At 34.1% G+C, this 25,106-nt stretch overlaps 1 protein-coding gene across 1 annotated transcript in view; it reads right to left on the reverse strand.

Annotated features, from left to right (window-relative positions):
* Positions 1-24,468, reverse strand: part of LOC150107734 (zwei Ig domain protein zig-8-like) — a 123,576-nt gene extending 99,108 nt beyond the window's left edge. The window contains exon 1 of the mRNA XM_090391504.1: positions 24,282-24,468. Within this exon, the coding sequence (XP_090247630.1) occupies positions 24,282-24,402 (121 nt within the window). The 5' untranslated portion in view covers positions 24,403-24,468. The remainder of the gene's footprint in view (positions 1-24,281) is intronic.
* Positions 24,469-25,106: the final 638 nt, after the last annotated feature.

Below are 25,106 nucleotides of genomic sequence, written 5' to 3' on the forward strand. Positions count from 1 at the left end.
CCAGAGTGCAGCATGCTTACTTGGGCAAGACGATGTGATATAATACTTCCTGTGTTTGTCATAGATTATACTGTCGTCTATTTCATTGATGACAACAGCAACTGTCAGTGGAACCCAGTAAATTAAATTATAACGTTCGTGTCAAACTGACACACCATAACTACGAGAGTCTAGTTTTTAAAAGTGGTGTGATTTTTCTGTGATATCAGGGGAAATAAAATAATACAGCTTTTACAACAAGATTCTCGTATAGTTCATTCGTTACTTTAGTTGTTAATGGTTTATTCATTTTCACAATAATTGATCTCCGATCCTTTTTTGACACAAATTGTATTAAGACATTATAATTTTGTATTGCACACTTTCATTTACTAAACTTACTGAGCCTATTAAAACGAAGATATTGAGATATCTAGAAGATATCCAGATATCCGTGTAGAGATATCCAAAAAATAATCGACGGCGAAAAAGTACAAAAATGGATGCTTAAGCATTTTATGAAATACAAGTGCAACACTAGATGGGCAGAAACATAAGCTAAAAATATCAGTTCATTAAATGAAAGAAAGAAAAAAATAATAAATAAACAATACTTGGCCTTTAAATATAATTAACAAGCTTGTTTGAAAGCATTCTTTTGTGTGAATGACTCCTTCTCCTTGTTTCTTCTGTTCTTCGATTTAAAAAAAAATATGTGAATAATAAAAAATAGATCTGAGATATATAATGTTATTTCCCCTGTCTCCTCTGCTGATCTTTCAGGAGGTTTACACTTTTTTTTTTAATAAAAATGATCCCTCTTGGTAAGCTCGAATCAAGGTAATGTCTTATAGAACAATCCCCCAATGAGTTGGAATAAGTTAAAGAAACTCAAAATTTGAAGTCACACAATTATTCGTTGGCCTCCCGGAAGAAGTGTTTTGTTATTATTATTTTTTTAAAATATTTATTCGGTGGGGCAGCAAGGGACACTTTCTCTTCCTTCACTTAAAACGCCGTAGGTCATTTTTGGGTGTGTGGAACTAATATTACACTTTGTGATAAATTTTAGAAGGTCATTACCATAAAACATAGAACAAAAGAAACATCCCAACAAACAACATTATAAAAATGCAAATAACATAAAAAAAAAAGGCAATCCCCGAATTTTAAATTTTGTTGTTAAATATTTGCTTTGCGGGCAAATAGGATTGCTTCTCATTCTTACATTCCAAATCCCCTAAGGAATTTTTTCGATGGCTCAGAAAAATAAAGAGACAAACCTTTCTTCTGTTGCTTGATGCTCTTCGATAGGAAGGTTAACAAATATAGGAAATAAGAAATGAAGAACAGATAGATGCAGTTATTTTTCTTAGTGGTCAATGCTTTCGGCTATGATTCTTTTATTATGTACATGACTTCCACTGACACGATATGCGAAAGAACTCAATAAGCGTGCTAGAGAAACAACTACACTAAAATTAGATTTGCGGCTTCTTTCTGGTTACAGACAACTAAATGATGCAAACATAACAGTATTTCCAAGGATGGGGATTATAAATATAAATGAGACTATTTATTAAGGTGATGATATTATTTAGAAAGAAATAATAGCGAACATAAATGCAAAGATTAAAAATACAAATATGAATTGCAACATTAAATGCCAGTAATGACCTTGATAGATTTTCGTCAGGATGTAGTGCTTTCCGCGAAGTCAATTTTTATAATTATCAATAATGAATGATTAATTATCAATCATATTTGGTATTAAAGAGTGAAAAAGCTAAGGATTTTTTTCCGAGTATTTGCTGTAGACTAAATGAGGAACTTATTTTTTCAAGCCACTTGAAAGCTGCGATATGTAGGATGAATACCTCACGGGGCTAAGAAATCTATTTAACATAATTCAGTGATCTACAAATTTGTCGCTACCAAGTCATATATTTTTATATACAACCGATGATTTTAACAAGCATTGAGAGAGTACAAGAGACAAAAGAAAAGTATAGCACAAAATGATGCTTTCATATAAAACTAACATAAAGATAAATTTCTTTCCGTTACTATTAATTTATTATATTTCATTTTTATTTCATCAAAAAAATCTGGGTTACAAATAAACGGATAACAGGAAGTGCATGGACTTTTCACGCTAAAGCGATCGAAATTCTGAAAACTAATCTAGGGCACTTTGTCTTCCTGATTCCAAAGTTAACAAATTTCGTAAACAACCCTTATTGATTGATGATGTATTTAAGATCGAACATTTTTCATCACTTGCATGCGAAGTGTAGTTATCTGAGTTACTTATTTGTACGAGTCCAATGAATGTTATTCGTACATAATGTGAAAATGTTTTTAGCTGAAACTGAACTACAATGCGAAGAATTTTTATACAGACCTTTCATATGAAGGTGTGTAAGTGAGTATCGTGCTGCAATGATAGCGTTGGTTCCCTTCTTTTTATCATACAGAGTAATCAAACCAGTCAGGAAGACACACGCAATTAGCCGACATCATGCATGTCTTAGTTACTTCAGCCATAATTCTAACCCCCCCCCCCCAAAAAAAAAAAATCTTCTCCTTAACATCTTAAATCAATTACTTGTGACGCCTAAGTATCTTAGTTCTGTAAACGTGACTAATGCTGCTGTGATAGGATGGTTAATATATATGCACTGAGTGCATTCTTGACATCACGTTGCATATTTTGCAAACAAAAAATCTTAGTTTTTGGGGTGGGGATCATTTCAGCTACGTATGAGCCAGGCGAACCCATCTTTAGCTGAATAGCTTTGATAGAAGCTTTTTGTGTCCAAAGACAGGATTCGAATCCAAAGTCTTTATCAGCCAAAACGCATCGTCTATATCGACTCAGCTATGGAAATCCTTCAGTAGTGAATCTGTAGCGACCATCTAGAATCGTGATTATAATAATGTCATCTTTCTAAATTATGCATCACATAATGCGATCCGATTAAGTAACAATATGTAAAAATAATTTGCTTGATAGATAATTCTGATACAAAAACTGTATCAGAATTCCCTAATTCTTTAAGCAATGATTGTAACTTTGAAACTTTACATTATAAATAAATTTTCTAAAATTATTATTATTATTATTTATATAAGTCCTGGCGGTTAGCCTAGTGGCTACGCGCTTCGCAACCATATTCCTGATAAAGGAAGTGTCCTCGGGGGGTCGATTCTCGTCGCCGACGTGAGGAACTTAAGGTTCTTACCCAGTCATAGCCAATTTAGCTGGTCTTGGGAGTGGACAGCAAGGTTTTTCTCCCCAGTTTATCTGGGGTTTTTCCTCCCGCAAGCAGGCAAACTGGCTCCGTGAACACACGCGGATTACAGTCATAGAATATACCGGGAGGCCTAAGTCACCTTTTACTCGGTTCGGGTACGACTTATAAGGATGCGACTTAAGATAGCTCTGTAACAGGCCTAGGCCTAACACGTAGAAGGAAGAATAAGAATATAATTTATATAATATATTTATATAATTTTATATAATTTATTTGTTATATTTATTTATTCAATTATTTTTAATATTTATGATCTATATTTAATACTTTTGTTTGTTTTTATTGGTTTTAATTAGCAAAAATGTAAAATACAGTAATAATAAAAGTTTTATAGAGTAAATTTATATATAATGACTTAAGCAAACTTTTATGTAAAAGTTCAATATAGAAGAGATTTAAGAGTTATTTACTGCAACTAGAATAGCCTAAGATTTCCTAAGTTTCAGCTTAATAATGATCACTCCAAACAGTATGCGCCATCTGATGGTGTTTTTTGCTTCAATCTTTTGACAACGGGACCAGAGACAGATCGCTGTAGTGTCAGAAAGAAAGCCGCAGTATGGTTTGCCAAGAGCCTCTAGTGTGACAGCTGCAGAGTGAAGTAGACATGTGGCTTAGATAATGATGGCAACAATCGATAGACCGAGCTTCCAGCTGCCACAGGTATTTTGAATCGGAAAAGAAAATGCTACCGAAACAGCAGGATCTAGATCTGTCATACAAACAGACAACACAGTGATAAAAACCTACATAGGTCCCTGCATCTGGTCTATGTTCAATATCTCTGCATCATTTCTAAAGTATCTGTGTATAAAAGTGTAGTTTCTAAATCGATCACAAGGGTACCATTCACCTAAGTAAATTGTCGGGAGAATGTGGTTATTATATCCATGTGTGTGTTTTGCTACCTCTGCATATGGATATATAAAGGTATCAAGGAATATTACGAAGAACAATATGTAAGGCACATATTTCTTTAGATAAGTGAAATAAAACAGTATAAACTAAACTTTGGCCCATTCTCTGCCTTTTCGTAAACCTAGATAATATTAAACTATGCATTAAACTCCTAAGACAATTCGAACCCATCTTACAAAAGGAAAATGCAGCAAATAAATATATAAACAGTGTTCTATATTCGTAGTTGCATTTTGAAAGAGAAAAATCTTTCCATCTTATGCACATTCCCGAAAAACAGACTCCTTTTTAAAGTGGTTTTAAGGAACCCATTAGAGAATCAGCACACTGCAACATAAATCCACAAGATATCTGCAACATAGTTATTTTTTCAGAAATAAAAACCAATCCAAAGGTAACACTTCTTATGCCAATGAGACAAATATTTTTAAATATACTTGTTTTTTAATTAATGAATAATAAGTTCCCATTGCAAAAAAGTGTATATTCAAAAAAAAAAAATACTCCGTGAATGTATAAATATTCATTGACTATTTGTATGATCAATGAATATGTAGATTAAATTTTCAACCGAAGTTATTTTATATCTACATTGCTATTTTTGAAAGCATGGGTAACAGCCAGACTGCCAGAATAATGAGAATTCAAAGCAAAAAATTGTATTAGTCTCTTTCTATTCATGTTAGGATTCTTAATTTATTTTAATATAGATAACTTTTTTTAAATATATTCAAAAACTTTATCAATAAACCATTCCATTTAGCATATAACGAAAAATACACCATGTACATATAATAATAATAAGCATATAACTTCTGCTGAGGAACTATTTGTTGTATTCTCCTCGTGTGGTTGCCGGGATAAGAATAGCATCAATGTAGCTTATGCATGTCGTACAAGGCGACTAAAATGAGTATATTCTCCTCGTCTCGTGTGGTTGCCGGGATAAGAATAGCATCAATGTAGCTTATGCATGTCGTACAAGGCGACTAAAATGAGTATATTCTCCTCGTGTGGTTGCCGGGATAAGAATAGCATCAATGTAGCTTATGCATGTCGTACAAGGCGACTAAAATGAGTACCCAGGGAGGGTAATGGATGGCAATGCTGTAGCCAATAAAGTTTTAACTGAGGCTCGGCTATTGCTGTTACCCTGCTGCCCTGATCAGAGCTTATAGCGCTATATTACCCAATCCATACATTTTCTTTACAGATAACGGAGAATATGAAAAGCATTTTTTCTTCACCCATCTAGCCAAAACAAAATTGTTGTACTCCCATGATTTAACAATCTTTACGTCGATGCAGTATTTACTTCATTTTATATATAACATAATATAATATAATATGAATTATATATATTATATATATATATATATATATATATATATATATATATCCATAGTTCAAAGGGGATAAAGAAGCTGCGGAAAGGGTGCAAAGAAGAGTTACAAAGATTATATCCGGATTATGGGATTTAGATTATGAGGACAGATTGCGAGTATGTGGATTGCAGACTCTGGGTAACAGGAGAAAGAGGGGGTGATATGATAGAGGTCTATAAACTTTTGAATGGGTGTTATAGTATTTCAAATCATGAACTCTTTCGTTATATGGAAGGTGGGGAGAGAACACGGGGGAATCCATGGAAGTAAAGGTTGTTCTCAGTCAAGAAAGGGGTAAGAGCTAGGTTTTTCTCCTCGAGAGCAGTGAGGGAGTGGAATAATTTGTCCTTGGGGGGGGAGTGCATCCAGTGCAGATGAATTTAAGGGACGGTATGATAGCTGGGTTGGGTAATTTACAGCCACCCTCGATGAGTCCTTGACTCCCAGGGGGTCTCAGATAATCTTCTTCTTCTTCTGCAGCTTCTTCTACTTAAGTGGGGTCACTGTTGATGATGAGTCTCTTCCACATCCTCCTGTCTTGGGCTGTCATCACATCCATGTTCTTCATCCTCAAGTCCTCTTCTACTAGCTCCCTCCATCTCTTCTTTGGCCGCCCAAGCTTCCTCCTTCCTTGCACATCCATCTGCATGACCCTTCTTCCCACATATTCGTCCTCCCTCCTCATCACATGACCAACCCATCTCAAGTAACTTTCCCTGTTCCTCTCACATAGTCATTTCTCAGATAATCCTTTCTGGTCACACCGCACATCCACCTAAGTATTCTTCTCTGCTACTTTCATCCTGCTGATGTTATTTTTCCTCAGGGCCACAGCTTCTATAGCATACGTCATAGCTGGCCTCACTACTGTCCTATAGACTTTGCTTTTCAGACTGATCGGCACCCTCTTATTGCATAACACTCCAGCCATCTCCCTCCAGTTCCTCCAACCCGCTTGTATCCTGCATCCCACTTCCTTCTCAGCTCCTCCATCTTCTTCCACTGTTGAACCCAAGTATCTGAAATCCCTCACCTTCCTGATGACATTTCCTTCCAGCTCCAGGTCTATCTCCTGGCCGCCGCCCACTGTGCAACACATATACTCTGTCTTACTTCTGCTCAGTCTCATACCTCTCTCTTCCAGTACTTTTCTCCATCTTTCCAGTTTAGTTCCCGTTTCTTCTCTTGAATCTGCATACAGCAAGATGTCATCTGCATACAACATTGTCCAAGGCGCATCTTCTCTTACCTCTTCCGTCACCACTTCCATCACAATGTTAAATAGAAGTGGACTTAATGCTGACCCTTGATGCAAGCCAACTGTTACTTGAAAACTTTCTCTGTCCCAGACAGGTCCGAACACTTGTCTTCACATTTCTGTACATCTCCTGCACCAACCTGACATATTTCTCCAGAACCTTGTTCTCCCTCAGACACCTCCAGACTTCTTTCCTTGGCCCTCTATCGTATGCTTTCTCCAGATCAATAAATGCCAGATGTAGCTCCCGTTGTTTCTCTCGAAACTTTTCCATCATCTGCCGTAACCCAAAGATAGCATCTGTTGTTGATCTACCAGGCATGAAGCCAAATTGTTCCTTTGCAATCCCCACCTCCTTCCTCAATCTTCCATCAAGAACCCTTTCTAGGATTTTCATTGTGTGGGACATCAACTTTATTCCTCTGTAATTTCTCAGATATTATTATTATTATATTATATTATATTATATTATATTATATTATATTATATTATATACTCGTATAATATATTATAAATTATATATTATATTATAGTATAAGAATTAAAATTTCATAAATATGTACACCAATACACAAAATCGTCTTCCTTTGTGCACATAGCTATTTAAGATGTAACCATTATACAAATCTTAGACAACGTAATTTACTTAAAATGAACATGACTTGCTGAGGATATTTGACCAACAACAACAGATACATTGACGATTACTGTGCAAAAAATAAAATAAAAGAAAATAAAATAAAAGAAAAGAAATAAATAAGTAAATAAAATAAAATTAAACAAATAAAAATAATTTTCAACAATAAGCATCAACCTGCTATTTTCTATTTTTCTAAATTGTTTTTATTTATTTTTATTTATTTTTTAATTTTTATAAATGAATATTTGCCAAAGCATTAATTAAAAAAAATAAAATAAAATGTTTGGTGGCTATATATTTTTTCTACTATATTTGTTACTACAACACTTATTAGATTTCATTCATTATTCACGAATTCGTGATTTTATCTATCAAAACAAGATACGATGGGGCTTTCTAAGTATTGTAATTTAAGGTGATATATTTTTTTAAAACATTTTCTTGATAAATTTGATATTTTTCTATTTTATGTCGTCGTCATTAAAACGGCCACACATCATTATAATATATTTAATTCACTTAAATATAAAGAGCCAACAGGCTTCAATATTCGAATGAATATTTAATTCATTCGTATATGATAACTAAATATGAAAGTTAAGTATAACTAAAATAGAAAATTAAGAATTTAATGGATTTTCCATCTCAAACGAAAGCAAGTTCAATTTTTCTACCCTCTTCCCCTCCCCCTACCATTTAACTGCGTGATGTTCCACTTTAACATTTTGCAAGTTCTACTCATATTTAACAAATTACGAACTGGCGCACGTGAGTTTTAATGGATAAGATGCAAATAATTTTTCATTCGAGGGTAAGCGTATTTGAGTAACTACTTTGTTTTCGTCGAGGACGTAATTTGAAGCACCAAATATTGGAATTGGAAGAAGAGGAATCTTGCTTCTTTAAATCACGCTACTTATAAAAAGTGATTGAAAACGGAAATAGAATGTTCGCCTCAGTCAATGTTCACAAAATAAGAACAATTATTTTCCTGCTTCATTTAATTTAATTTTTTTTTGGTTCTATCTTTTCAGAAGGGTGTCGACTTTCGCTTATAAGTTATTTTCTGATAAAATTAGAAAATTTAGAAAACCTTAACCTTTTAAAAAATAAAGAAAAATGATTACAAATAATTTTAGGCCTAAATCTTTAATACTTCAATCTTCAAAAATTGAAAAAAAAAAAAAAAAAGGAAATTAATTTATTTACATCCGGGTAAGTTGCTACTTTCGTTGTTTATTTTTGTGTGAAGATATAATTACTCAATATATATATATATATACAGGGTGTTCGGGATAAATTTGACATATTTATAATTAATTATATTTTTCCGTAAGTTACATGTATTAACACACACTTCTCTTCATTTAAAAGTTTGGACCCTTCTTCATTCATATACAAGATGTCAGAAAGGATGGATAGCTGGAACCCACCTGAATCATGGAAGAGAATAACTTGTATCATGATGATTCGTGCCCGCCATCAAAATAAGGATATTACGACTGCTGCCCAATGCTCCCTGAATACAGTAAAAACAATCAGGAATGAACTAGAGACTTGCAATGGTGACTACGAGGATGTAGCAAGAAGAAAGATCCCTAGCAGACGATCTGATTGCGTTCGTACAGCAGAATTCCTCGCAAATCTGCAGGAACAGGTGTTGAAGAACCCTGGCATTGGAATTCGGGCTTTGTTCGTGGAGTTGCTAACTGTAGTCAAGCCCTGGATAACAAGGGTAGCCAATGGTAGGCCGTATGTATGGCAGCAGGATTCGGCCCCTTGCCACACCTCTGGGAAAAGTCAAAAATGGTTGTCTGAAAATTTCTACGACTTCACCAGTCCAAATGTTTGGCCTCCAAACTCCCCAGACCTTAACCCCATGGATTATTTTGTGTGGGGCGCAGTTGAAAAAGACACCAATCGCACTTCCAGTAATACAAAAGCCCAGTTAATGGATAAAATTAAAACAGTTTTTGCGGCCCTTCCCAGGGAGACTGTAGCATCAGCTTGTTCGAGGTTCCGAAGCAGAATTGAAGCTGTGATCGATGCTAATGGTGGTTATTTTGAGTAAATCTTGTTGATAGTATTGTAATTAACTCTGCCTGTAATGTTTTTTTGTCAATTCATTAAATTTAATAGATACAAAGAAGATTTTCTTTTTCCTTACGAAACTGTCAAATTTATCCCGAACACCCTGTATATTGAGTAATTATATATTATAATATTATAAAAACTATATAATATATCGTTTCGGCTTGTAATAGCCATCAGGTGACATTATAAAAGAAAGAAAAAAGAAAAAACACTAAAACGCTGACGCTTAAATAAACTATGAACAACATAGAGAGTCTCCATATATAATTGACATTAAAACGTTGTGCTTGTATTTAAAGCTGTTCTTTCGTTTGTTGTATTGTTGGGAAAGTGCGTGCTTGCAGCATCACGTGAACGCCAGTACATAATTACAGCTGAATGACTATCTGGGAGGTTGTAGCTCAAGTTATTATTTAGATGAACAGGATTGAAGATCCCTAGCTTCCACGATTTTTCTTTCTAGTTCATCATTGCAACGGAAGATGTCAGTAGATTTTTCCCAGCAGACTGTGTGACTTTGGCTTTCATCATTAGACATCAATACAAGCCTATATACAGGGTGTTCGGGATAAATTTGACATATTTATAATTAATTATATTTTTCCGTAAGTTACATGTATTAACACACACTTCTCTTCATTTAAAAGTTTGGACCCTTCTTCATTCATATACAAGATGTCAGAAAGGATGGATAGCTGGAACCCACCTGAATCATGGAAGAGAATAACTTGTATCATTATGATTCGTGCCCGCCATCAAAATAAGGATATTACGACTGCTGCCCAATGCTCCCTGAATACAGTAAAAACAATCAGGCATGAACTAGAGACTTGCAATGGTGACTACGAGGATGTAGCAAGAAGAAAGATCCCTAGCAGACGATCTGATTGCGTTCGTACAGCAGAATTCCTCGCAAATCTGCAGGAACAGGTGTTGAAGAACCCTGGCATTGGAATTCGGGCTTTGTTCGTGGAGTTGCTAAATGTAGTCAAGCCCTGGATAACAAGGGTAGCCAATGGCAGGCCGTATGTATGGCAGCAGGATTCGGCCCCTTGCCACACCTCTGGGAAAAGTCAAAAATGGTTGTCTGAAAATTTCTACGACTTCACCAGTCCAAATGTTTGGCCTCCAAAGTCCCCAGACCTTAACCCCATGGATTATTTTGTATGGGGCGCAGTTGAAAAAGACACCAATCGCACTTCCAGTAATACAAAAGCCCAGTTAATGGATAAAATTAAAACAGTTTTTGCGGCCCTTCCCAGGGAGACTGTAGCATCAGCTTGTTCGAGGTTCCGAAGCAGAATTGAAGCTGTGATCGATGCTAATGGTGGTTATTTTGAGTAAATCTTGTTGATAGTATTGTAATTAACTCTGCCTGTAATGTTTTTTTGTCAATTCATTAAATTTAATAGATACAAAGAAGATTTTCTTTTTCCTTACGAAACTGTCAAATTTATCCCGAACACCCTGTATATATAGGCTTGTATTGATGTCTGAACTAGTTAGAAAACTCAAGATCAAGAAAAGGCGAAGGCTATCATTCAATCGTTCAATTCAAAAGGCGAATATTCAGTTTTCAAACTTTATTCCAAGACTCATCTACATCATAAAGTAGAAGAGTAAATGGATATAAAATTTTATTTAAATTTAAATATTACCGAGTTTATTCGTAAATCATGAGTCAAATTATATTTAACTTTTAACTTATGGCGTCTGGTTTGAAATCTTATATAGTCCTTATAAGGACTGGCTTAAAGGTCGAAGCAAGAATGTTTTTCATCTTCCCCGTTATCTGTAGAGAATAGTGTAGGCATAAGGTGTTATTGAGCTATTAAAGCTCGGATCATGGCAAGAGGGTAACAGCAATAGCCGAGCCCTGAGTTAGAAGTTCATTGGCTACAGCATTGCATCCATTACCCTCCAAGGGTATTAATCACCGCATCTCCTGGTTTTAAATATAGGTGATAAATTTTAGGTGATAAATTTTATTTATTCTTTTCATAAGGAAGAAACAAACAGGTTCAGTAATTTACTTTTATTTCTTTCTGCTTTTATCATGCATAATTCATTAAAGATGGTCTGGAATAAAATCAAGATTAAACTTCACATCGCTATTTATATTCATTTGATGATTATATTGTTTCAATTGTTAACTAACTGAATTAATCAAACGACGACACACATTATACTTAATGCTATCTAATTGTATGCTCAACAAAATAGCAAATGGTAGCTCATGGTAATAAAGAAAGGAGTTACTAGGCGAATTTTAACACACAGCAAAATAACTTTAACGCTGTTGATATTGATAATTTTATTCCACATCAAACAAAAATCACTTCTTAGTTTAAAATATGAAATATAGAATAAAATGACTAACTCTATCGTATGGTTTATGTTCCAATTTTTACTAAATTTCATATTATAATTGAGAACTTAAACAATTTTATTGTTACAAAGTTAGAATAGTATTCAAATTAATGATATATTTAAACGAGAAGAAATAATTTAATCTTCTTTGTAAATAGGAATGATAAATTTCGTCCTGTACATCATCAATGAAGCATCATTTTTGAGCTATTTCATTGGTTATAATGTTTTAATGTTTGGACAAGAAATTGCAAAAGCGTTCCAATTCATCAGAGCTCTGATGGAAATTGACAAAACATTATACGAGTATTTCATAATAGAATGTTTCTCTGACATTTTCTTATTTTATGATAATTGAGGGGAAGGAGGAAGAAAGAAAATGCATTGAGTATAGTTAAATGAATTCAGACTAAGCACAGACGAAATTTCAGGAAGAAGAAATGCTATTCGTAAGCTATCTTAATAATATTCTTGCACAAATACTAGTATATACTGTCCATTATTAAATAGGGGATGTTTAATATAGAATCTCGTGATATTAAATATGTAAAGAAGATGACTAGAAGCAATTTAACCTAACTCTTCTAGAGATTTGTTTTTCATTTAGAAACATTGTTGACTTTAATGAATAATAGAATATTCAATTTAAAAATAAACATTTTGATATCACTCAACTTTCATCCTGTTGGAAAGTCACAACATTATCATGTGTTGCAGTTTAATATTGTGGATAGTTCGAAAATTAAAATATGGTACTGTACATGCGAGCCTCCGTAACTCAGTCGGTATGGACGAAGCCCTTTGGTCGGAAAGACCTGGGTTCGATTCCCGTCTATGACGTGAGGAACCATTATTTGGTCTCTTTCGACGAAAGTTGAGTTAACCGGTCTCATACGGAGGTGGAAGTTTCTCCGGTAACTCGGATTTTTCATCCCTCAAAACAGGCAAACCGGTCCTGTGAACGCCCATGGCTACAGTCATAAGTACTTACGGCAAGGAAGGAACGGGAAACCACCTTGCGTCGTTATCTCCATAGTAATCAGCTGCGACCCTCTCAACGAGAGGAAGCCACAGGATCTTACATGCTTGCCTTCAACATCGACAAGAATCAAGACAAACTGTGCTCTGGAGTCGCTCAAAAAAGAAGTCACACACAATACCCATGAGAGAGAGAGAGAGAGAGAGAGAGAGAGAATGCACACTAACCAAATAAAAAGTTTAATGATGGGTTTTAACGAACTTTTGAAATTCTGAATAACTGAACATAGACTAGCTTACATACTGAATTCGGATGTAGAATAATAGCCTTCCTCTTAGTTGGTTGTTTTTGGAAAGGTCAGTGGTTTCAATGTATAGATCACAAGTTTGTGCCTCGATTCAGATTCATTGAGTCCAACGCATGAAAGTCATAATACTATCGTACATTTCGTCAGCTTCGAAGACGTAGCATTTTTTTCCCAAGTCACTTCAGATCTGAAGACCAATAGAAGCAGGAAAGGCTGTAAAACCTATATAGCGTATAAAAGCCATGTGTGTGTGTGTGTGTGTGTGTGTGTGTGTGTGTGTGTGTGTGTGTGTGTGTGTGTGTGTGTGTGTGTGTGTGTGTGTGTGTGTGTGTGTGTGTGGAACTTCACGTCTAACACCTAAAGACATTCCCAAAATACGCATTACTGTAGCAGGATTCTAACCCACAGCCTGTTGGTAGGAGAGATGGTAAACTATCCACTAGACGCTAACCAGATTACTGATCAAAAACTGAATACCAGGTATCAGTTTTAGTCATTTATGTAAATATGAAAAAATATGAAAAGTGCAAATAAATGTTTATGTGTAGTAGCTTGTTTTGAACATATTTTAGTATTTTTTTTAAACATTAGTTCTGATCATAGTTTACAAGGAAGAGATGAATATATATCTAAAGATATGACGACGTGTACACTGGATGTTGTGGTTACGTAATTTCCATAACCTGTTCTGATATACAACACCAAGATAAGGTATCTGATATTTTCTTAGCTTCCCCTTCCAATTCAACATCCTTCCTTAAGAAAACTTCTCTTCCTTCCCCCAGATCGAAAGCCGATCCCATAGATTGTTAGCCAACATCATATAACCAGGAGAATACTTGTTGCGTCCTCTTTGTATTCCCGATGTGCGAAATTAACTTTGCTCCTTGATTATAGTACAGTTTAAGTTTTTTTTGGAGGAAACCTCTCTACAACAAAAGTCGAACTATTTTTTTTCTTCATATTTTTCAACCAGATTAGTCCGTGTTTCGTCACAGATTACGCCTACGAAAGCACGAGTAAAGATAAAAATTGTGAAAGACTCCTTGTGTCACACACCTCTACTGTTTCCCCACGAACCAACAGAAACTTAATCTTTCTCTCTTGTATCATTCATGACTTAGTGTTCAGCTGTCTATACGAAGTTCTGACTAGGAGAGTACGCTGGTGAGGATTCGTTCAGTGATATCGCGCTAAATTTGTTATTCATCACCTGCTGTAGTTTACGATGGGTAAATAAATAGCATTCTCCTGAACTTGACTCGCTATGGTTTGGAAAGTAGCACAGAAATTGCGGCGTTCTTTATGAAGCACTGGTGATTGGGTTTCCTTCATTTAATAAGTCCGTTCCTTAAGCAGACTTCGAACATTAATAGTCCACCATTCGTAACACGTAGAAGCGAGGTGGCAATGAAAGTCGCTACTCGCAGCAGTAAATACGCGATCAAGTAGGTCTGTAATCCATCTAACTTAGTTTCTGGACTAAGGGAGCATGCAGCATAACAAAACCGTTTTCTTCACGAGGGATCAGCAGCCACAGTTAATAGCTAGATAAACTTTGTTCTGCCGAAATTCATGGTGTCTATATAAAGAAGATTATCAAAAAGATATGATTGATTTTTTTTTTTTTTGAACATGTAAATTCGGTTCGGACCACCGTGTCATGCTATCCCGAAGAAGTTCGTCTATTTTCTCTTCCCAAAGCAAGAAAATACAAAAAATTAAAATTCAGGGGTCATTTTATGTAAGCTTTTGCGGTCGCACCCTTCAGATAAGATTTTCAAAGGAATTAGAAATCACAGAGAGAGAGAGAGAGAGAGAGAGAGAGAGAGAGAGAGAGAGAGAGAGAGAGAAGGTACAGTGAATATTGAAATTACGATGGCCTTGAACTTCCACCTCGGATATTATTATTATTATTATTATTAGTTGAAATCACAACATACTTCTACCAAAACGCAATTATAATCAACGGCATCAAAACCCAGATGTTGATAATACACAACCCAAGAATCATGTGTCCCGCACCACTGTCACACATACCGCTGCATTAACAACAAAAATACCTGCCAATGTCCCGAAATCAAACCTATAACACATGCAAAATACCTTGCTCTCTATATAGATTTCCACCTTAAATGGATAAAACACATAGAATACCTACACACCAAACTCCGGATCATCGCAGCAAAACTCTTCCAAGTAAAAGACATTATTCCATCCAACATAAAAAAAACTCCCATATCACGGTATCTTCTAATCCCTCAGATACGGTATAACAGTTTATGCAAAAACATCAAACAGCCACCTAAAAAATTAGAAACATTACACAGGAAAATTGTGTCAACAGTGGTTTGGACACCTTACACGAAACAACCAATATCTGACTAGCACATTGCGACACACAGAATTCTGAGCATTAAAAACCTGAAACACTACATGACATTAACAAGGAATTACTTCAACATCATCTATCGAAACAACAGAGACACATATCGTATAACATGATCTACAACAACTCTTTACATCCCTACAGCATTCAACAACTCATACGGTTTTTGTGAGATCACATCAGATACCCACGCAACTCAACAACCTACCAAGAAATTTAAAACAGAACATTAAAACACGAACTCTGGAAAATATACCAACAAAGTTAATACACCATTAACACTAATATACACATCACAAATCAGCAGCATCTAATGCCTACATCCCATGCATAAACTATAACAACAACATAAATAGTGAAGGCTAAATTCCACTCTCTGCATAAAAGTTAACTCAAGCTTCGAAATAGGTGGGATTAACTCGCCTCACTCACTTACACGTAATCGTTATAATCAAAGAATGCAAATTATGTAACAAAACAGTAGTCATTAAATTACATAACAATAAAGAAGATACTGAAGATAGTGATTATTATGTGATAATTCCATTAATATAATACTACTATCTAACATGAAAAAATAATGTAATAAATTATTCTAATCATTACAAAATTATGTAAATAATGAGTTTACATTGTATATTTGTGAGAAATAGGAAATATAATATTTTAATTGCATATGTGTAAATACTGTTGTATAATCGCACTTTCTAAAACTTTGAAAAAAAATTAAACTACAACATGTAATATTATATAACTTGTGTAACTCTGAACTGTATTGTAAATTATTACCGTGATTGTTATTTTAAAAAATATTTTAAAAAATTTTATCATTATTATTATTGAAATCTCATTATATGTAGCACTTAGTACTGAACCTTGTAAAATAATATACTGAATGTTAATCAAGATGGTCATTGTATATATGTAAATAGTTGAGAGATCAATAAAAATTATTATTAATAAAAAAATGACATCTCCAGGTAGTCCAAAGACTCATCGAGGGAAGGCACCTACTCTGATCAGAAACCATCAATCCACCAACGCCAATCACCACTACTAGTATTTTCACAGACAATCACTAAAATCCATGGCCATGGCGGAATTCGAACCCGCAGCCTTTTGGTTGGAAAGCGGATACACTAACCACTCGGTAACCCGGGTGGCTGGCTAATTGATTTCTTGATAAATAAAATAAATATGAATCATCTTTTATTCGCTTATAGGGAGTAGGCGAGGCCTTTATATCCTATCTAGCTTTTGGAGACTGAGTGGGCATTTCAATCTCCATCGATAAACCAATCAGAGATAGGTAGCCCATGTCTATCACTAATTATAGCAGCCACTAATGAAGAGGCTGGCAAACAAGTGCTGCCATCTCTTGATACCTAACCGTAACAAGATATGTCAATGTCTGAAATTATGTGGGTACTATGGTCGAATTTCTTGAGTTGACGGGATGAAAAACCCGAGTTTCCGGGAGGAAACGCTCGTTTGCCCGTGCCAAGCGCAAAGGACGCAAGAGCCACTTCCACTGAGCTACACACTTTTGCTTAATCGATTAATTAATGTTGATTATTTGATATCCATCGCTGATTTATTAACACACCTTTCACTAGAAGAAGAATAATATCATCTAGTCAACTTTTGAAAGATCTTTTAAAATCCGATAAAATCAACTAGAACTCGGTCATTGAAGACTTGAGATATTTAAACGCATATCTGTTTGCTAGTTTGTTTTTAATAATAATATTTGAAATGGTGTATTTCTGTTAGATTGCATTATCTAGCTAAATTGCCCAACTAGGGCATGTGATAATTTGTTGAGTTACACAGATGTAGCGTCGTCTACGCTTGAGATTCTTTCACACAGTACTCAGTGCATACCTCCAATATTGTTAAGATGTCATCACTAAGTCATTTTTCTTTATTTATTATTAAGATTAATATTATATATTTTGCTCTCTTTTACGTTAACTCCATCAGAGAAAGATTTTAGAATTATAGCCCACATCAATGCTAGTTCTTAGGTTAAATGATCTCCGGAAGTCAAACAGAACTCTTTCGCTCTGCAACATTACGAAATGAAAATCCTTGTGGTGATGAGAGTAAATTAAGTAATGTGCTTGTGCTAATGGTTGATACGGTTGAGTTGCCATCGTATAAAGCGACTCTTCACTGAGACGATCATCTAGTTTTAGTATACCCTTTTTAAGCGTAGCACTTCCATGAGCTAAATCATTATCACAGAGGCCTCCTTATTATTTATGAATAAAGAAATTTACAAACAGCTGCAGCTGTCTGATTCTGAAAACAGAAGTTGAAAACACTTTACTTGCGTTCTAGAAAGAAAACCAAAAATAAAGAGTACGTTGAACTGACAACTACACATGTACACTAATAAAATAAACACAGAAAGAATTGCTATACAGTAGTACTGCTTCGTGTACATAAGACTGAGATCGTACAGTACAACTGGGACGTAAAGTCAAAAGTAAAGCGAATATAGTGCTTTCGCTTTTAAGTCGCTTTTTTTCCCTATTCCCAGCAGTGATCGAGAGACAGAGATTCCGATTTTTCTTTGCTAAATTGATATATAGCAGACATAAATAACCCTTACTGTTTGTGAACGTATAAATATCTGTGTATTGTCACCTTAAAGTCGTATTTGGGATTGATATATTATCACAATCTTTATCATTGTTTCTATAAGTCAAGTAATTCGTGATATTAAAACAGTCTTTCCGATAAGCAGAGACTTGCCATCGTCGAAAAGAACGATGTTTCTTTCTGAAATCATGCGTCTCTGCCATGTATGGGGATTCGTAGAGGCCTTGGGACATTATAAAGTGATAAAGGGATATGACCTTAGAACACGCCACCAAACGCAAACGTTTCTCTAGCAATACGAGCTCTATCCACGCAAACATTTGACTGCTAATTTGTTTCCTACACAATGACACACGTGGTGTCTAGAAAAGCTAATTTAGCATCTTGTTCTGCCACTGTTACTTAATGTGGTTATAGAGGAAAGGTTATGACTTGTGGGTACGAAAACTTGCTATATCTGCTAGAGCAATTGCTGTTTACTTAAACATGGTCGTGAAGCATATGACGAATCACACATCCCTTGGTATATTTAGAATCTAGGAGTACTCAGTATAAGCTTCTCTTCGTGAGGAGGAAATCTATGAAACTTCTCTTCCATAATGCATACTGATCTAGTGACTCTTGTTATTAGAAATGACATGAATTCTAACTTCGTGTACTCACTATATGAAATGGTAATTGCCTACATTAGCATATGGCAATTACAGTTAACAGTTCCTCATAGCGATGAATTAGAGGCACAACTGATGCTACATCCTATTCTTAACTGGATAGCGATCTCATCAGTTCGTTATTTTCTAAAAAATAAAAATAAGTCTAGTAGATCACCGAAACGTCAATAAAACTGCCATAGTGGTGAGGGAGGATAGTTTAAATATTACATTACAGTTTTTTTAAAACATAGTTTAAAGCATGAGGTATGGAGGGTGAAAACCAAGATATAATAGTCTATCTTAAATTAATTACGATTTTGACAATTGACAATTGACATTTATTCTTTAAGGGTGAAGCACAATGCTTTTCATATTCCCCGCTATCTGTCGTGGTTACAGTGAGGGTAAAATTTACGAGCAGTTTGCTCGCCCTGAATGGGCATGGAGATTATGTATCGCTATAGGAGGCTAATATAGTTTTTGGTCTTCTATATTTAAATATGTCCGTTGGCTCGTATGCTGCAGCTTGTTGAACCAAATCGTTGGGATGTGTGGACGTCTTTAGAAAAAATTTGGAAGCTAAGGATTGTAGACAAGAGAGAATATATAGGGAATATTTGTGTCTCTGTGGAGTTGGCTGTTTCTAACATACCACGGGGCGTTCAAAATCATTCTCAAGCACTTGTTCTGCACTCGCTGTATCTTAATAATGTTAGTATTATTTAAGTTCTTAAAAGAACTGGACGATGGACTGAGTCCTTGACTCTTTATCCCGTCATCTGAATGAAGTAAATCTGTATGGATAGAGTGTTATTGAGCTAAAAAGCTCTAGTCATGGCTAGGTAACGGCAATAGCCGAGCCTCAGTTAAAACTTCATTGGCTATAGCATTGCCATTTGTCACCTTGTAAGTCCTAAAAATGACTTTTCCGGGAATCAGATGTTCATTCCCGCTATCCCCGGATCTAGTATTATTTCGCTTATTTGAAAATAACTTCTATATCCATCATTCAATATAAATTTTGGTGCTAAGATCATTAAAATAAACAAATATTAATTAGCTTCAAATAAAACTAAACTGTGTTATTTTAAACAAGCATTAGAACAATAACATTTTATTATATTTAAAATAAAAATATTAAATTGGTTAGGTTAAAATAAAGTAAATCAAGAAATGCTATCTATTGAAACCTTCAATCTCAAAATAAGCCACTTTGGTTTATTATTAAAATAAAAATTCAAACATAAAAATTCTTTTTTTTTTTGGCTTAGATGGGTGAAGCAGGAATGCTTTTCATATTACCCTTTACCTGTAGAAGAAATGTATAGATGAGGTGTTATTGAGCTATAAGCTCTGGTCTTGGCGGGGTAACGGCAATAGCCGCGCCTCAGTTAAAACTTCGTTGGCTACAGCATTGCCATCCATTACCCTCTGGAGTTCTTCAATACCCGTATAAACAAATTCTCCTTCAAATCCTTAAAAGGACTGGTTGGATGGGCGAAGCAAGAATGCTTTTCATATTCCCCGTTATCTGTAGAGGACAATGTAAGGATAGGGTGTTATTGAGCTATAAAAAGCTCTGATTCATTGCAGGAGGGTAACAGCAGTAGCCGAGCCTCAGTTAGAACTTCATTGGCTACAGCATTGCCATCCATTACCCTCCCTGGGTAACTTTGTTCTCCGTACCACTTCTAAACAAATTCTAGTCCTTATCTTATATCTTATAAGGACTGGCTTAAAGGGGCGAAGCAAGAATGCTTTTCATCTTCCCCGTTATCTGTAGAGGACAGTGTAGGGATAAGGTGTTATTGAGCTATTAAAGCTCTGATCAAACAAATTCTAATGCACGCTCATATTTATTATATTTGCATTATTCAATATAAATTTTGGTTTCAAGATTATTAAATTATATAAAGTGATTTTTATTAAAATTAGCTTCAAATGAAACTAATTTTATTTATATTTTAAGCAAATTTTAAAATAATATTTGTATTATATTTAAAATAAATGCGTTACATTGATTAGGCTAAAAGAAATCGAAAATATACGGATATTTTTTGTATTATTCTACAGTCCATTTATGTAGAATGGGCACGTTGTATACTGCTGTTTCTCACAGTCTGCAATACACAACAGATATCTGGTGCTTGTCACGGGAGTGACAATTTCTTTTTCATTATTCTTCATACATATTCACTTGTTGATTCATACAAGGTAGGCACACTTCGTCCATACATCTGATATTTGAATTATTAATTACAGAATGAAAAACTACTCTATATTATAGACTAATCAATAATGTGACTTCTTTTGGATTACACTGAATGCATGGAAGTACCAGTTACTTTATCTGTCATTCCAAATGCAGAATCAAAGATTTTTACGTATTTCTGACTGGATTTATCTATTCGTTCAAATAGAAATAATTAATCAAAATATATGCCTCTTAGCATGCACTAATACGAATATATTTATTCAATGTATCTTGCTATAGATTATGATTAATTGAGTTATTCATAATTCGAATTACGCATAATGTTCTTCGATTTTATGTAATCGATAATTTGAAGTTCACCGAGTGCTGATTATCTGATGAAAGATTCTTGTACTAGTGGGTACCATTTGTCCTATTCGTCCGAAGCAGTTAAAAAGAATGCATTTATATCGATTTAGTTGTTTTGTTCGTTTTCAAACAGACTTTCATTTAGATAATTTCTTCTTGTGATTTGAAAAAAAAAAAAAAAAGGCTGTTGCTTTAATGTGTTGTCTAGCATGGAATGATTTTTTCCCTCCGAATGGTTATTAAGTATATTCAGAATTTAAGCGTATTAATTTTTAATGTAAATGTTTTGTTTCTTGAAATATTTTCGTAATTGCAATTTATTAAAATTTCCTATTGGAGTTTGATATTTTCAATTAATATTTTGATAATATCTTACTCTTGAGGTGATTTTTGTAAAGAAAATAGCAAATTCAAAATTGTTACATTAGAAAACACTAATTCGTGGCGTTACAGCACACTCCTATGCTTTAACTTTATTCTGTAAAAAAAGGAAAAAAATTGAAAAATTAATATTAATACGAAATATTGTTACTATTATCGACTCAGTAAATAAATGAAACCTTCGATATCATAATCGGCTACAAATGTTATGAAATCAAAGCCATATTCAATTAGAGACTGTAGCACGTAATGATGTAGACTGTAATACCTCAGCAAGAGATGGTAATAATTTAAAAGCACTGTTCTCTTCAAAATCGAATTATAATTTAAATAAGATTAAAATAACAGAATGATTTCAAATATCAATGTACAATTCTAAATTGCGCATAAATATTTCAGATAATATTTACATTCACAAGAAGTGTATCTTAAAATAAATATAATGCATGTTAAACTATGCATATCGTTTTATTTCCATCGATGCAATTCATGATTGACATAAAAAAGTGATAAAAATCGTCTTATTTGTAATCCTTATTAAGTCACATGAAAAATTAAAATGAAACTAAAAAGATTTCATACGATTTGGCCTGATGATTCGGTGTTATAAATATATATTTCTGCAATTACTGGTCACAACTAATCAGTTACTAGTTACACAGATACAAGCATAGATTTAGTGCTAACTCATGAATGTCATGATTCTTACCACTAATGATGTCATATACTTCTATCCATACCTGATTATTTTAGATCAAAAATTCTTTGGTTTAAATTCGGTGTAATTGATTTAAACTATTTATATAAATTAATTGGAATATTAATTCTACATAAAAATTTATAAAATTTAATTATATTTTTTAAGATTTATGCAAATAAAACAAAATAACTTCTAACACCATAAGTAAATTAAAATCAGTTTTAATTATAATTCGTAAATGGGTTATTCCAGAATGCTGAAAGAAAGCGTTCTATCTGCTGCTGCTTTTATTTATATTACTTTACTGTGAATTTATTTTTCAGCATTGGAATCGTTTCGCAATTAGCAAGTTTTCTTGAATGTGTTTCCAGTATAATAACAAATGTGTCTGTATTCTAATCCACTTTCGTAATGAAAGGAAAACCACATCGATTGCAACAGATGTGATAAACAGCCACATCTATTATAATTAGGTTTATTCTTAGGTCGTATTCTGATAAATCCAATTCTTTTTAAATGCTGTCGCTATTATCTCCTTTAGAAAAAAATACAGACTTGCTGAATTGATTGTTATAATCAATTTTATACTGTAACAAAGCTTATTCATTGGTTACTAATAATTGGATATACGCATCGAACAACATATAATACAATATAATCTAATGGCTTTGAAAGAGATATTTATTGACAAAGAAAGCATTTTTCATTTGCAATGCCCTAACGTTTCTTCTGTCATTCTTGATGGTTTAAAATCTAATTATAGATCAATGTTTAGCTTTGAGTGACGCAATGTGAATTTTCAGTTACTTCAAATAGAGAGTGAGTTCAGTTAGATCTTCGGTGAGTTTATTTTTAATATATAAACTATTGCAATCTAAGGGAGAGCGTTAGTAATTTTATTTTATTTTACTTTATTTTTTGAACTCTACAATAAATTCTACTCCATGTATCTTAGCATTAATTACAATAAGATGTTAAATTTCATTTTAATTATCTTTCATTTCTATGAAGAATAATGTTGTACATTATCTAACCAACGTATTCTATATAAAACTACCCAGCAGTAACTAATAGAATCCTAGTAAAGTAACGAGTACCACAAAGAACAGGATCTAGATTATCTGACGCTGCTATTTTCAAACAGCTGAGAAACGAGATTCCATCGTAGGGAATTAGGCATAACGCGCAAACGGAGTATTAGGTAAAACAATGACCTCTAAAACAAATAAAATACTAGTCGAAAAGTTAGCATTTTTAAATAGCATACTTTAATTGAAATGAATAGTATATTTCAAAACAAACATATCGCTAAAACCTGAAAAACACATTTCAAGGAACTATCTAATACAATTTCACTTAATAACAAATTGCAAAAATAAGAGCTATTTTGATAATAGCTAATTTTTTATTGTTTATTTATCTTCCAAACGAAAGAAAAAGTATTTAGTATTAATGTATTAGAAATTATTCAAACGAACGTGTCATTCATTTCTTTTTAAGATAAACAAAATTTTTATACATTTTCATGATAACAAAAATATACCATTTCCTTTGTTATATAACTTTTCTATAAATAATTCAAATGAAAAAAATGAGTTACATTACACTAGATTGTTTCTTATTGGTTTAGTTTGGGTTTATTTTATCTTTAGTCCGATTTTCAAAGTACATCGATGGACTTATTGTTAAGAAATCTTAAAAACTTTTTCTCTTTTGAGAAGCTGATCAACTAGGTACCTACCTTTGATTTGAGCTTGTAGAGCAGTCCGACAGCCACTTATTAAAAACCCCACTGTAGCATAAATAAGCAGTATTGACATATTCTGTCTTGGTGCACTCGGTAATACCGCACAGAGCGGCATGCCTAAGCTGGACGGTAATGGCTATGCTCTCGTCCTTGTACTCTCGTATAAAAATCAAATTTTGTGGCAAAAAGTAGGCCAAATATGTAGCACAAGATATAGCAACCGGATCAGATCTGCCAAGTTTAATTCATCATGTAATTTCTCTGCCAATTGCTTCCTAACAGTTCATCGACACAGCTGACAAAGGGCGAAAACTCTCGCTGTGTATTCTGCAAACCACACAGCTAGCAGAGTTCGGTTAGTGCTGTAGTGCGTAGTGCGCAGTCTCCGCACCAGCAGAGAAGATCTTTGCTGCATTACGGTTGGGCTAAAACCACCATGCACAGCATGCTTGCATTTACCACAGGGGAAAACAAGGAAACAAACACGTGATTTTGATCACATGATCGGAGAGTTTAGTGTCTAGATAAAATAATACCAATTAGTAAGATATCCTCGCGTTAGATGTGGAAATTGAATGAGACGTCTCGAATGTAATTTTGAAAAGTGGATCAAAACATCTAACCTTTTAAACGAATCACACTCTTCCGTATTTTCGATAAAAACATTCGAGAAAAAAAAAAAATTAAATCGAATAGTCAGGAAAGGCATGCACCGATCTACGCGAAGATCTTCTAACAGAGTCGAATGTCATCCCTGGAAATGGCAAAAATAAACAAAAGAACGAAGGCAATCGATTGAGCGTACGGTAGCTAAATGGC

This window comes from Typopeltis vanoorti, chromosome 4 (assembly GCF_054136105.1).
Source record: "Typopeltis vanoorti isolate ZY-2024b chromosome 4, IOZ_Tvanoo_1.0, whole genome shotgun sequence".
NCBI lineage: Eukaryota > Metazoa > Arthropoda > Arachnida > Uropygi > Thelyphonidae > Typopeltis > Typopeltis vanoorti.